Here is a 15,993-nt window from a genome sequence, read left to right as displayed (position 1 = left end):
TCAGCTACCATTATCTCGTCACTCGTTGACAATGATGCCATAGAAAGGGCCTTTTATTTACCTGCTGTTTTTGTTCATATCTTGCTTCGTATTTTTCATTTGTTGTGGTTATCATGGTGCCCCTCCTACCAGGGACGTTTATTGGGCCTGCAGTATGCTCTAGATAAATCAGTTGAACACGATGAAAGACTACTTCAGTGGCGCTCTCATGCGACACTGCCACAAAATTTCACATACATGATTGCTAATGCAGGGGGTAATGTTCAACAATCTAGCAAGGGAACGTCAGTTCACAATCGGCGACGAGGGGCTGGAAGTGGTGAACGAATGTGTCTACTTAGGGCAGGTAGGGACAGCTGATCCGGATCCTTAGAGGGGAACAACTAGAAGGATAAAATTGGGGTGGAGCGCATATGGCAGGTTTTCTCAGATGAATAACAGGCTACCAATATCCCTCGAGAGGAAAGTGTACAAGAGCTGTACCTTACTAGTACTTACTCACCTATGGGGTAGAAACGTGGAGGCTGATGAAAGGGTTCAGCTTATGTTTTAAGGACAACGCAGTGAGCCATGGAAAAGAAAATATGTGTAACATTAAGAGCCAGGGAGAGGGCATAATGGGTGTGGGAACGAAGCGGGTGAATGACATCCTAGTCGAAATCAAGAGAAAGAAATGGGCTTCGGCAGTGCATGTATTGCGAAGGCAAGATAACCGCTGATCCTTAAGGGTAACGGAAAGGATTCCAAGAGAAGGCAAGCGTAGCAGGGGGCGGCAGAAGGTTAGGTGGGCGGATGAGGGGTGAAACCGTATGATCAGGTGAAGCACCTTGATTTCATTGTGACAACTAGTCTTCGTTGGGAACCATGCAATAAATGGATTCCTTGAAAAGCTAAAGGTAAATTTTTTATATGAGGAAGAAATTGCTTAACGCACCAGCTCACATTAAACTCACCGCATATAATGCTTTCCACCGACCTGCCTTGGAAAATGCCATTATAATCTGCAGCCTCTATCAAAAATATTTGAGAAAGTAGGGTGTATCCATAAACTAGTAGTACGATTCAAAAGAAAACAGTTCACAGAAGTCTGTCTGGTTGTGAAATTAATTTAGTAGAAAGATGACTGACGCCAACCAGGTTAATCTTGAAAAACACGACGTTTCGCGACCGGCTCGGTCCCTTCTTCACGGTGTGACTACGGGCGAGGCGCAGCTTGGCTTTTTAAGCCCTCGTGATGAATACTTCCGGGTCAATGGCCGCAATCCATGGATGTAAGACGAAGGAAGTGTCTCCAGGGAGCGATTAACTGCCATGGGGGCGTCGATATCGGTTACAATGGTTAATTTAGCCGTGAAAGACGTCGAAAGCCGGGCGCTTACCACCTTCAATCCGAAGCCAAAGTTGTTCCTTCGATATTAGACGACTGATTTTGTGTGGTGAAAACGTCAGAAATAGAAAACCTCCTAATCCATCTAAATTCAACTGAACCGGCCATACAATTTAGAGCTGAACGTGAGCAGCAGGGCAGTCTGCCTTTTCTAGACGTTCTAGTCACAAAGCACGACAAAGGCTTGTGGTTCTCGGTATACAGAAAACCAACCCACACGGGACGGTACCTCCATTTCAATTCGAATCATCCCACTCCCCACCAGGGATCTGTCATTACATTTTTATTGAAGAGAGCCGACACCATATGTTCTTCACATGAAGAAAAAAGAAACGAGAAGAACCGAGTAGTCTACGATCTCCAAAAAAATGGGTACTCCCGTTCATTCATCCGACGCGACAGCCAAAAACAAAAGAGAAGAACAAAAACAGCTCTATTTCTTCCCCAAGCACACACCAGAGCCGGAAACGGGTTTGCATACCATACGTGGAGGCGTGAGCGACACGCTGGCTCGAATTCTCGGTAAAGAAGGGGTGCTAACAACGCACAAACCGGTTACCACCATCGGACGCTTCCTTCCCCGCCCGAAAGACCGTCAGCCAAAAGAAAGGGCCCAAAGGGTTGTGTACAAGATTTCCTTCTCAGTCTGCCCGGCCTCGTACATGGGGGAAACGAAGAACTACGCCGAAAGAATTAGGCAACACAAAGCGGACGTCCGACAAATGAAGCGTCAGCGCAGCGCGGTGGCCGAACACTGCGAGGAATGTGACCAGCGAATTGACTTTGACGGCCCTATTGTACTGGAGACCGAAGCTAACCAGCGCAGGAGGCTTCTGCTGGACTCGTGGCACATACAGCAGACACGAAGGAATGTTAATCACTCCCTGGGGACACTTCCTTCGTCTTACATCCATGGATTGCGGCCATTGACCCGGAGGTATTCATCACGAAGGCTTAAAAAGCCAAGCTGCGCCTCGCCCGTGGTCACACTGTGAAGAAGGGCCCGAGCCAGTCCCGAAACGTCGTGTTTTTCAAAATTAACCTGGTTGGCGTCAGTCATCTTTCTACGAGCAGTACGATTTATTAACTGACAACACAGAAGAGTAAGTAACCTCATCGGTCGGGAAAATTTACAAATACTGTCCCAATGCAAAATTATCGCAATACAAAAGTTCATATGCCTCCTGTTTCACGGGCAGTTTAAAAACATAGAAAGCATAAATATGACTGACCAAACAAACCAACTGGCCCAAATTCATGCTTTATTTCAATACTTGCACCGTCTTTTGAGACATTCATAAAGGACAAAGTATAGTGAGACAGTTCGTCAACAGGTTAGCTGTGTAAATATCCACAGCTGTACTCAGTTCCCACATGGCATTTAATTCTGGAATAATTTGCGCGATGATGCTGTATCATGTACGAATATAAATTCATTGTTAAATATATTCAGAACATTGACTTCATTGTGTAATAGTCTCTTTTGCCTTCCCTTATTCAGTATAAGTGCGAACACCCATTTCGCTTTATGTAATTTGTGTAGATGGTTTGTGTGAACATCCTGCATGAGCCGGCGAAAGGCCTCCCTTGTGTTAAAGAAATAAATAATAAAACGACTGGGTCACTGAGCATTGATGACCTGAATAAAGGCAATAAATCATTAAAGGGAACCGAGAACTGTCCACATTACGGCGCCTCTCTTTCTTCGTTGACATCCTTCTCCAGATTTTCAGTCACGACGTGACTGAAGTGACCGCGAAGTGTGAGGCAGCTGCAGCGTGTTTCGATTGCTCGAAACCAATATTTATGTTTCTATTGCACTTTTCATATAGCAACTGGGAGTGAGACTGATACTGCGCCTTTCATTTCACGTTAAGAAATTATTATTATTACCAGGTAGGCTTCAATTGCCTCTTAGTTTAAACTCTGTATTTTGATATTTTTATTTCTCCTGTACCGCTCATGTCTAAAAACCTTTCGCATTCTGCGAATGCTTCTTCAAGCCTGTAGATCCGTTGCCGAACATAGGAAGTTTTCTTTCTGTTGTAAAGTTATTTGTTTAAGCTTGCTTTCAGGAGGTACATTGAATTCATATAGGCTTTTGTTGATGAAATCTGCCCACTTTGTCATGTCTTCAACTCTGTTCGAAGCTTTCTTCTCGTTCTGTCCTTGACAAAGTGCACGGAGTAAGTAGCAATGACCTTCCAGTAAAAACAACGTGTTCGCAGAAACTGGTCGAATATTTTATGCGCATTGCAGAACTTTACGTTCAACAAAGTGTCTTGTTAAGCTAGTTAGTTATGCACTCATCAAAACCAGCTGTTTAAGACATGGGCAGAAAGGTGAGACACACTCACACAATGTTTAGTGACCGCCGAGTTGACAAAAGAAAGTTGAAAATATTTGGCCGCAGTAGAAGCCTCTGCTCTGCATAGCTGCTTGAAATTTTCGGAGCTTGGAAAGAACATGTTTGGTATCGTTTAATTTCTTTTCTTAATTTCAGTTTTAAAAATGAACCATCAATGAATATCCCGAAAAACCATTAATGAATCTAGCACAGTTCGAAAGACACCTGAAAGGCCAAAAGTTAAGATCCTTCTCTCCTTCCACCGATTCGCTGCTGAGCTTCAAATAACTGAATAAGACTTCATTTCAGCTTACTGGGAATAGAGGACCGTCACAATCTCGAAAATACGTTTTATTCGGTTTTTATGTATGCTTCCTTTACAGGAGATATCCCGGGCCGGCCTATCGTTTCGATCAATAACACGCCTACAGAGAGCTTGTTCAATTTCCTAAACCACTGCCTTACAGACATTCCAACCCTCCTTCCTTCTTTTCTCCAGGACACACGGCACTTTCTCCGAATAATGAAGTCGCTTAATGACGCAGCCATTATACCAGCGGATAGCATACTGGTTGCACTCGACAACGCCGGTTTCTACACAAGTATTCCTGTATAAATGAAGTGATCGACGCGCTCTCGAACGCTCTGACACAATTCCGCACCCGCATGAAACTGAACTGTACCTCCCGGGACATCATGTGGTTTTCACGCTCACCTATTTTGAGCTCGATTCTTCACATTGCCTTCAAGTATTTGGAAAAAATATGGGCACTAATTTCGCACCAACTAATGCAAACATTCTTATGGGGCTACTGGAGTCTAAACTTCGAGATTCATTTTCAGAAAAACCTGCTCATATACCTGCGTTACATATACGGCACTTTTATGATATAGGAACAGGGATCTGAGACCCTAAAAGCATTGGTATCGCACCTCAATTGGTATTACTGAAGCATGAAATTTACCGTCCTTTACTCTACAGCGCAAATCCATTTTCTCGACGCTACCATCCTTTTAGAAAATAGCCAGCTTAAAACCACACTCTACAGGACGCCTGAAGACTGACAGCAATACTGGCCATCATCCAAGGCACTGTAAGCGAGGAATATTTGCAGGACAGGCAACGAGCATGAGAAGAAAACGTATCGACAATTATAACTATTTTAAACACGCTAGTAACTCCATTAATAATGTTTTCCAACTAGCACTCACTATAAAATGAGGCGAGGTACTTAAAAAACGAACAAAAGCTAACAGTGAGCGGCCTCAGGCACTGAAGGAATCTTGATGCAGCTACTTAATCTCAAAGAAACCAAATCTCCGTGCCCTGATGAAATTCCCGACGCTTTTCTTAAACGATGCGCTGAATGGACAGCTCTTACTGATATTCCAGAAGTCACTAACCTCTGGCACAACCCCAACAGGCAGGAGAGTAAGCAAAATAATCTCCATATTAAAAAGTGGTCATGGAAAGTGCGTGTCAAACTACCGGCCAATTGCGCTTGCATCCAGTAGTTGTAAAATCTTAGAGAACATTGTTTCCAAACATATTCGTAAACATCTAGAGACAAACAATTTCCTCAGCAAGTGCCAGCATTGTTTCCGTCAGGGACTGTCAACTGTCACACAACTAACTGAACAGTGCACAATATCAGTGAGGCACTTATCGCAGAAGTCAAATAGATATAATATTCCTTGATTAAAAAAAGCATTTGATTCTGCTATACACGACAAACTGGCACTTAAACTAAGAAATGTATTAGGGAATAATAGTATTTTTTGATGCATAGAAGCTTTTACTAAAGATGGACACCATTTTGTCAGTATTGAGGGATACAGGTCGGATGCATTCAGCGTGCTGTCTGGTGTGCCACAAGGCTCGGTCCTTGGGCCCTTGCTGTGCTTGGTGTATGTAAACGAGCTGATTGAAACGTCATCTGTGGAAGTAAAACTCTTTGCAGACGATTGCGTTATTTACACTGAAGTAAAATTAGTAGCCGATCAAATTAAACCCAAGGAACAATTAAAATAAATCAGCGACTTGTGGAAGGACTAGCAAATGTCTCTCAACTTGAAGAAAACCGTATTATGACAATTTTCCATAAATGTGAATTCCTGCAATATAAACTACAAATTACAAAACAATGCTTTAATGAAGGTCCCAGAATGTAATTACTTAAGTGCAACAAATTATTCGGAACTTGCATGGACCACGCACATAGACACCATAATAAGGAAAGCAAATAGAACGTTCAGGGCACTTAAAGGGACAGTGAGGAGAACTCTATCAAATTTTTTTTTGTTAGCAAAATCTGATAGTTCGGCAAGTCATCGCTTTGTTGCTGCTTGTCCGAGAGGGAAAGATGCATTTATTTCAAAGAAATTTGGATTCGAAGTTGAAAAAGTTTTTCCCACCACTCCGATTCAAACTCGGAAACTCTTATGACGTCACGGCGCAATATTTTGACGTCATAGGACGGAATGACGTGAACGTGACGTAAAAGCACACTCCGTTATTTCTGGCGGTTAGCGGTGCGGTCTAGCAGCAGCCGAAAATAAAGCTACCGCCGCCGCACGTTGAAGGGATCTATCGGGGGTCGCGGCCGTCGCTTCGTTTACGTTTGTATCGGCGTCTTGCCAGCGTTACGATCGATCCCGTTCCCGAACCCGACGACGAAGTTGTCGCAAAAACTCCGGCCTGCATTTCAGCGACCTCAACCCCACAGAGCGTGCGATCCTTTAGAGGGAGCACGGTTAGGTTAGGCGCCGGCGGGACGTTTCCCCCTTGCGCTGTGAGCAGCCGTTGCAAATTAAACATCATGCCCCCGTGCGGGGAGTCGCTAGGGGCCAGGACAAGGTCGGCACGTCGCGCCCATCGGAGGCTGGCCGGGGCTTTGGGGCCAACGGATTGTGATTCCTTGAACGGCGCGGTTGCACGGTGCAGCAGGTGGCGTCGAGGTCTCCCATGGTTGCAAGGGCCAGGTTATTTATTTACTTTTTTGCCACACAAACGGATGGGTGCTCAAGGGCGCTCGCGTTTAAAGTTGGCGGCTTGAAAGTAAAGCCGACGCACGACGCTGCTACGGCTTCCTCTCGTTGCCGGAGGTACGGGGTCCACTGGATCGGGCTCTCTCGCCCACTTGCATGTACCTTCAGATGTGTACTGTGAGTGGATTAAATTAGCCGAGAGCTCGAAAAGAACTGTTCCGCCCAACTGCCGAAGCTATTGAATGACGTAACATCAAGCACCTCTCCGCGAAGCCGAATCGGTCTAGCCGGGCCGGCGGCGGCTGGCGCACTCGGCGCGAAATAGAGACATGTTCCAAGCCTCCGCCAGTGCGTTCAGAGTGCGCCGAAGCCGCCGAACGCGTCGGCGGTCAAGCGCGGTTCGAGTTTAGAGGGTCTCGCCTTAGCCGACATGACGTCGCCTTGCAGCGCGCGCGCGCGCGTTACGCCGTAGTATAAACGCGCCTTAAAGGGACTATGCAATGAATAAAAAGTCGCTTGTAAATGTTTTCAATTCTTAGAAATGATGCTAAGCAGCATTCACACCAAGTATGAGTCTTCGGAGCTGAGCCGGCATTTTATTATGAATTTTTAGAAACCGTGTTTTTTTAAAATTCGCGGGCCGATTGGGGTCCTCGTAGTGACCGATTTTGAAACTAAAATTGTGAAAAAAGACGTCACTGTACCACGACGTCGCCAGGCCGCCACACGCTCTCATTCGCTGGAGCCACGGCAGCCACGACGTCACGGGCACACTTCCGGTAGCCGTGAAAATCGTCTGCTCGTGCCGCCGCACGAGCCTCTCGGGCAAGCGCGAGCTAGGAGGGCACTACCTTCGCGCATATGGTTTCAATTTTCCTCAGCCGCCTCCTTCTGTCGGGAGTTCCGGAGCCACTCGCCGTGGCTCGCCTAGTCGCTACTGTCGTCACTGGCGTTCAGCCGGTAATGCATGAACGCATAGGGCTCGATTCCCATCGCGGCCGTAAGAGCGAGCAGTCGCGTCTCGAGGTCCGGGCCCATCACTGCTATCTACAACAGACGACAAGCAAAGAAACCCGACGCGCGCCGCAATCACGCCGCCGACGCTGCTGCGGGGGTGGTAGGAGCGACAACCGGAAGTTGCAAAATGAACGTCAGCGGATGACGTATTCATGGGGGGGGGGGCCTAGTCCCAGAGCTGCTTTCTTTATTTTGTCTGGTGGCCCCGCGTGTACGAGTTGGGGGGGGGTGGGAGAGGAGGAGCGTAATTTTTAATCGTCTATGTCTTCGGTGTTATTGATGCTAGCTTAGAAATTCTTGCGTTGGGGTGACGAGTGATGAATTTCCTTTCTCTCGTCTGCTTTATGTAATATCAATTGGTTGGTTTATTGGTTTAAGGAGGTTCAACGTCCCAAAGCGACTCAGGCTATGGGAGACGCTGTAGTGATGGGCTCCGGAAATTTCGACCACCTGGGTTTTTTTAACGTGCACTGACATCGCACAGCACACGGGCCTCTAGAATTTCGCCTCCATCGAAATTCGACCGCCGCGGCCGGGATCGAACCCGCGTCTTTCGGGCCAGCAGCCGAGCGCCATAACCACTCAGCCACCGCGGCGGCTGTGATATCAATTGATTTATTGCAAAGTACCTTTAGCAGAGCCTGCGCTTAGCCGCTAACCAACGCATTCGGCAGCGGCATATATGGGAGCCACTGAAACTCCCCGCCCACTCACTAAATAATAATGGAAAACCTGCGCCGAGGCATGGAATCGAACCATGGCCTTTAGCGTTTGAGGTGGAGACGCTACCACTCCGCCACGACGGCTAAAGATTTAACCATGAATAAAGGCGCATCTAGTGAATGCACTCTTCCGATGCAGAAGTCTCCGCGGTTTCGCTACGGATATCCTGGCCTAACAGAGCTAGGCCATAAGCAACTTTTCTTAACTGCCTTGTGCATTGCCTCTCGTCCCTAATAAACGATTTGCTTTAAGTATTTTGAAGTTGACTGGCGGAACCGGGAATATTTCGCCGGTAGAGCGTGCGAAGACACAAGTGCTCTTTATACTACGAAATGCGTTGTGCGATCACCGACCATCGTGCCATCAGTTTTTCATCGTCCGTGGCGATCATGTGACCAGCCAGCTCCTTCAAAGGTTAACTAGCACTTCAAGCGGCACTTGGAGTCCTCTGCTGTTCGGCGTTTGTAAATCGAGGCGCGTCAAAAACAAAACCATGAGGCACGCAAAGCTCATGGACGCGAAGCGCCATAACAAATCCAAACTCTCCTGGCCGCCTGTGGCGCCGCCAAGCATCGGTTTTCTTTGCTGCCAACATTCAGGTTGTCTTTTGTCTGCCTTCCTTGTGTGATAAAAGCGCATTATCGGTTTTAAAACAAAACTTACTTCAATACCTTCCTTTGTCAGCCGCAGAGCTTCGCGGTTTTCTATGTAGGAAGGAAATTTCCTCCAAGGTGGCGTCTCCTGTCCTATGACGTCATCACGCTTGTACCTGCGAGATTGGGCTGTGGCGGCGATACTTGTATTGTGGTTCTTGCTATTTTCTACCTCACAAGAACTTTGTTTTCAGTAAGAGTGGAGTTTTTGTCATCAGGAGCTGGTATTCTATCGATACAAGCCAATTTCAATTTCTCCTCAGTGTCCCTTTAAGACGTTCAGACTTGCACACCAGAGACAAAACTAGTAGCTTACAACGTGATAGTACGCCCCATGTTGGAATACGCTTGTGAAGTCTGGGACCCCGGCAGTAATTCCCCAACATCTAAATTCGCGAATGTCCAGGGACATGCACTGTGTTTCATTTTTTTCCAAGTATCAGAGGCAGTAGCATATTTCGTCATCGTATATCTAAGCTGACCTATCCCTCTTCGAAGGAAAATAAAAAGGTAGAATCTTTTTTATAATATTATGAATAACAGAACATTCCTAGACAAACGCAAGTACATCAATTCAACTTTCTCACGTATAAGCCAAAGTAAGCATAATACGACAGTTCAAGAGAGATAATTTTCGAAGGATTGCTTTAAATACTCATTTTTTCTATAACATCGCGGGATCAGAACAACCTGCCCAAACAAGCAGTAACAGCTGAGAGTCGTGAAGTGCTTTCATCGCTGTTATCTAGCCTATTTCCCACTTTCTGCTCCTTTCAGTTGTCACATTACGATGTATTACAATAATTCTAGTGAAGAGTTTTGCACTCTTGTGTTCTACAGTTTTCCACCGTTTTTTTTTTTCATTCCGTCTTGATACTATGCAGCACGAAATGGCTCCTATTGTTGTATTTTCGCACTTTTTGTTGTTTGAACTCTTCTGCGCTGTCTTTTTATTTGTTCTTATATCATGTATCATTGTATTCTATCCAGGCCCTATTTGGGCTGATAGTACCAATAAATAACTAAATAACATAATTCTCGAACGCCCTTCCAAACGTAAACAATATTCCGCGGAAATACTACCCTATTTACTCTGGCAACGATCATCTTAAGAAAAAATTTCCCGACGCATCAAGGGTGACATACAGACGCGACACAATCCTGAAGACATCCTAGTACACGCTAGGATTGATAAGAAACCCCCGCTGACAGTAAGCCATGTCGTCGACCTAGATGCAAGACAATAAAGCATTTACAAACTGACACTGCTGTTAGAAGCACGGCAAGCGACTTCAGCTTCGATATAAAGCCTAGCTTTAACTGCGCATCGTCTAATGTTATTTACACGCCTCAAAGCTCCGCTTGACAGAAACAATATATCGGAGAAACCGGGCAATCGATGAGCGTTAGACTAAATGGTCATCGAGGTGGCACAGCAAGGAACCTGCTCAAGGCATTCTTGAAACTTGGAAAGAATCCACCTTGGCGCAAGTAAAACCACACACACAAAGGAAAGACAAGGAGACAACGGACAGGCGCCAACTTCCAACTGTTTATTCCTCAAGAAAACCACGCAGATAAATAGTCTCAGGATACGCCCACTTTTTTTCCGCTCCATGTGCCTATCACAGCCATAATCTATCACCCTGCATTATCAGTTTTTGCACAGAAAATTGTACTCCGCCGCATACAAATTCACTGACGTGTCACTCACACACAAAGCCGCCTTTTTCTTTATGTGAAACGCTTCCAACAAAAGCCTCGTCTGTTTAATCTTGCTCCTGCCAAGAATCCTCGCCTTTTCCAGTCGAGGTTCGCACTTGCACATATTAACATGGTTGGCCAAGTTGGCATATTTATCTTTATTGTTTTCAACCTTTTTGCAATGTTCCCCAAGGCGTTTGTTGATGCACCTCCCCGTTTGCCCTATATAGGACTTTCCACAGGTCAGGGGTATCTCGTACACCACTCCTTCCATACAACGGGTGAAGACACGCTGATGTTTTATAATGCATCCAGGGCGCTCAGTGCCACAAATCCGGGGTATAAGTTTGTTCAGCTTGTTTGGTGCTGAAAAAACTAGCGGTACTTCGTGTCTGTTAGCCACCTTCTTCAGATTATGTGACACTTTGTGCACATAAGGCATAACTTCAGGTTTTACCGCAGGGCTCCTTTCTTCCGGATTATTTGGCCTGGTACAGCGTTTTGTTTTTTGGAGGAGGGTTTCAGCGACGGCAGTCAACACCACAGAGGGGAAGCCAGCAGCCAATAGGCGGCCAATCTGATTTTTTAAGCTATCGTGCATTTGGTGCGGACATGACTTTGAAAGCGAGGACTCAATGCACAGAGAGGCGATGGCGCGCTTCACAATTTTTTAATGCGCCGTATTGAAGGGCAGGAGTTCCTTGCTAGTACGGGGATAGTAACCCCAGCATAAATGGTCCTCCCGGAACGCTAAGCTTTGATCTAAAAATTGCAGTTTTTTGTCACTTGGGACTTCATGCGTAAAAACTAGACCACGACCTTTGAGGTTAAAAACACTTAAAATCCTGGACAGATTAGCTTCAAAAGAATTGTCAAAACCGGTGGAAAAAAGGATACGAAAATCATCAACATATCTAAAAATTTTAAAAACAGGTCCTCCTAAAAACAACTGTGCAAGATCCTGGTCCAAAACAGCTAAAAAAATTTCACATAAAATAGGGGCTACACTAAAAAATTGTGAAGCGCGCCATCGCCTCTCTCTGCATTGAGTCCTCGCTTTCAAAGTCATGTCCGCACCAAATGCACGATAGCTTAAAAAATCAGATTGGCCGCCTATTGGCTGCTGGCTTCCCCTCGGTGGTGTTGACTGCCGTCGCTGAAACCCTCCTCCAAAAAACAAAACGCTGTACCAGGCCAAATAATCCAGAAGAAAGGAGCCCTGCGGTAAAACCTGAAGTTATGCCTTATGTGCACAAAGTGTCACATAATCTGAAGAAGGTGGCTAACAGACACGAAGTACCGCTAGTATTTTCAGCACAAAACAAGCTGAACAAACTTATACCTCGGATTTGTGGCACTGAGCGCCCTGGATGCATTATAAAACATCAGCGTGTCTTCACCCGTTGTATGGAAGGAGTGGTGTACGAGATACCCCTGACCTGTGGAAAGTCCTATATAGGGCAAACGGGGAGGTGCCTTGGGGAACATTGCAAAAAGGTTGAAAACAATAAAGATAAATATGCCAACTTGGTCAACCATGTTAATATGTGCAAGTGCGAACCTCGACTGGAAAAGGCAAGGATTCTTGGCAGGAGCAAGATTAAACAGGCGAGGCTTTTGTTGGAAGCGTTTCACGTAACGAAAAAGGCGGCTTTGTGTGTGAGTGATACGTCAGTGAATTTGTATGCGGCGGAGTGCAATTTTCTGTGCAAAAACTGATAATGCAGGGTGATAGATTATGGCTGTGATAGGCACATGGAGTGGAAAAAAAGTGGGCGTATCCTGAGACTATTTATCTGCGTGGTTTTCTTGAGGAATAAACAGTTGGAAGTTGGCGCCTGTCCGTTGTCTCCTTGTCTTTCCTTTGTGTGTGTGGTTTTACTTGCGCCAAGGTGGATTCTTTACAAGTTCCAAGAATGCTTAACCAACTTGCCCAGCAACATGCCTTACTGCTCAAGGCAGTGGTGCAACATTTTAATCAACGCGATAGTATAGAAGTCATGACATGCCAAATTCCAGGGGGCAAAAAAGCCCAGCTTTATTGACTAGCACGTATTTATACCGACAGTAGGGCGAGAAGGCAAGCGCAGTGCTTACTTTCAAGATGCTTATCGGTTGCCCTTTAATCCGCCGGCAATGCGCACGCTGCCCATCGCACATACTATACACATTTCTTCTTTCACAACAAGGAACAAAGGGGAGTCTGTAAGCACAGCTGGATCAGCTCACTGCACAAAGAATAGCTCGTCCTGTATGCGAAACGCCGTGGGGGTACACGCTGTCTCTGCGGCCGTCTTAACACAGCGGCGCCTGACACCGCATCACCATTATACGTCAGAGCAACTTAAACTGATAATTCCTCAATCAGGCTTCAAATCTGCAAGGGGCAGAAAATACAGAGAGGCTTTCCTGATACACAACTTTAAGACCTTACAACCATTTGGGATTAACATACACAGAGGAAAATTAGAATCTCTCAGGTACATTCGGGCACTGCCGTAGTTCTTTAAACAGGGTCTGTGCATGGTCAGAGCATTTACCAGCATTTACTGCCGCTTTATAGTTTATTTTATTGATCCTACCCTTGCGCCCCGACCTGTCCTTTACCCCCCCAATGACAGTTTTTTCTTCCTTCTTTCCTTTCTTCAGTTTTATCTTCAGCCTGTGCCCTGCTTCTCTTGCCATCATTTCTCACGAGCACTTGTCTTCCGCATTCCTTTCCACCCCCCCCCCCCCCCTTTCATTTCATGCTTTTTCTGAACTCGCCACCGTTTCTTTTTCCTTTTATTTTTTCCAGGTATTTCGACCCGCCATGCTGAATAATTTCTTATATCAGTTTTCCAGGTCCTATGCATGTGTATGGATCCGTGGCTATGGATCCGCTCAGCTCTGTGTACTCGAGATGTACCTGGAATGACAATAAATAATAAATAATAAAATAAATGCAGTCAGTCATACCAAGCCACCTGTCGCAGCTGGACGCACAGCTTTTAAAGCCCACGCTCGCTATCTCCCCCGGTCTACACCCCCGATTCCTTTATGATGAGCTGCCCTTTTGACAGTTTTACGGGTCAGCCGGTTAATGAACTTCAGCAGCCATCATGACTGGACAAGATTCACCCTCCCCATCCTCATATCTTTCCCACTTCACACCATCCTCCCCCACACCAGACCTTGCTCCTTCGAGCGACGACCCTATTTAAAGCCCGCTAATGATGAACGCTTTTCCCAGACGAAGACAAGTCTTCTTGCCGAAACGTTGGCAAGCACCCCTGAGGCTTTCCCTATTTAGTTCACTTCGTGATTATCAGGAATCACCTGACCAACCTCTCCCTACCATGGACTTCCTACTAAGTGGTTGTTTAACAACCCAACATGCTGCTGCAACTGCGTCAGTTCAAAGTACGTGAGTAATGCCTTGGGGGCTTTAAATTGCATGCTGAAATGTGCTTGAGAACGGTCGCAACAATGTTAGCCTTCTTCCAGTATTTAGCAGTTACGTTCAACTAAGACATGCTTCTACACATTTCTTTTTCATTCCAACGTACTTGGAGCTTGAGCGACTCGACGAGAAAACCCACGTCGACCATGTCGAGGGTGATGAGGAAGCCGTAGCAGAAGCAGAAGATGCGCAACGACCAGGTTGACGTCGGGTCGACGAGACAGTACGCAATGCCACACAGCATCACCAGGTTGCCGCCGTAGGCAACCACGATGGCGACTCTCAGGATGCGGTTCGTGTACCGGATCATGCCCTGCGCAGTTGAGAGCCTCATTCCCCACTGCCCTGAAAACCGGTCAAAATTTCCAACAACGCCGTACTAGACCAGGGAACCACAATGCTCTCTCCTTTTGCTGGTTTGTCGGCTGGTGAGTATCTAGCGGCCATGCCCCAGTCAAGGTTTCACTCTGAGAATTTCGTGCAGCGCCTACTGTACGCGTGCACGAAATCAACGAGCAGGCCACAGCTTGCTGTTTCTAACGCTGGCAACATAATATAAAATTAAAAAGTACTCGTGACTGGACTGTTGGCACTTTACTTTTCAATTATATTTGCGGCCTGGATTTACACGCAGGCAGTTAGCGAAGACACGCCGTTAGTGTTTGCCTCTGCTGAATGGGTGCGTGTGTATCCAAGCAGCGCAGCTATCATAAATATAACTTAAATTGTTTGGCGCTATCAGTCACTCACCTCTCCCATAAAGCAGGAACTCAGACTCAGAGGTAATGGCAGTCCTCCACCAATAGCGTCTAGCAGATTCAAGGTCAGTGATCATGACGTATGGAAATGTTAAAAGCAGGAAAAAGAAGCCTCCTATACCTCTCATCTTTATTAACCCTTTCCTGTCGCTGCTGCGGCCGCCTAATCCCCGCAAACTTATTTATCTCATCCGTCCACTCAACCTTTTGTCCTTGCGTTCTCTTCACGACGGTCGGTTATCTTGCCTTCGCACTACATGGCGTGCCCACTCCCATTTCTTCCTCTTGATTTCCACTAGGATGTCATTAACGCGCGTTTGTTCCCTCACCAACTGTGCCCGCTTCCGGTCTCTTAACTTTACCCCTATCATTTTTCTTTGCATACCTCACTGCGTCATTTTTAACTTAAGCTGAGCCCTATTCGTTATTCCACGTTTCACCTCATGGGTGAGTAAAGGTAACACACAGCTGTCATGCACTTCTCTCTTGAGGAATATTGGCGAACTGCCATTAATTATCTCAGAGAACTTGTCAAATGCGCTCTATCCCCATTCATTTCCGGTCACTGCCTGCCCTAAGTATTCCTTTGCCATCTCCAGTGCCTCGCTAGCAATTCTGATATGTTGTTCCCTTGGGGGACTCTTGAACATCACTTTGGTTTTCTGCATGTTAAATTTTAGGCCCACAGTTCTGATTTGCCTGTTTAAGCCATTGATCACGCTTTGCAATCATACAATAAGAGACTTAGTCAGGCAATGTCATCAGCAAATCGCAGATTACTAATGCATTCTCTATTAACTCTTATCCAAAACACCTCCCAATCCAAGCCTCTGAATCCCTGTTGTAAAGAGGGGGTGAATTCCACTGGCGAAACCACGTCTCCCTTCCTTACACTCTTCCTTACTCGTATTTTCTTGGTGACTTTATGAAAGAGTAGGGCGCCTGTGGATCCGATGTCTACTATATGTTTTAAT

General features: G+C 46.0%; 1 protein-coding gene across 1 annotated transcript in view; it reads right to left on the bottom strand.

Annotated features, from left to right (window-relative positions):
- LOC144119473 (uncharacterized) overlaps positions 1–14,571 on the bottom strand; it is a 96,472-nt gene extending 81,901 nt beyond the window's left edge. The window contains exon 1 of the mRNA XM_077652073.1: positions 14,368–14,571. Coding sequence (XP_077508199.1) covers positions 14,368–14,571 — 204 coding nt within the window. The remainder of the gene's footprint in view (positions 1–14,367) is intronic.
- Between the last annotated feature and the right edge of the window lie 1,422 nt (positions 14,572–15,993).

This window comes from Amblyomma americanum, chromosome 2 (genome assembly GCF_052857255.1).
Source record: "Amblyomma americanum isolate KBUSLIRL-KWMA chromosome 2, ASM5285725v1, whole genome shotgun sequence".
Lineage (NCBI taxonomy): Eukaryota > Metazoa > Arthropoda > Arachnida > Ixodida > Ixodidae > Amblyomma > Amblyomma americanum.
Note: the sequence above shows the minus strand (reverse complement) of the source record. Positions and strands in the feature narration are given on the sequence as shown.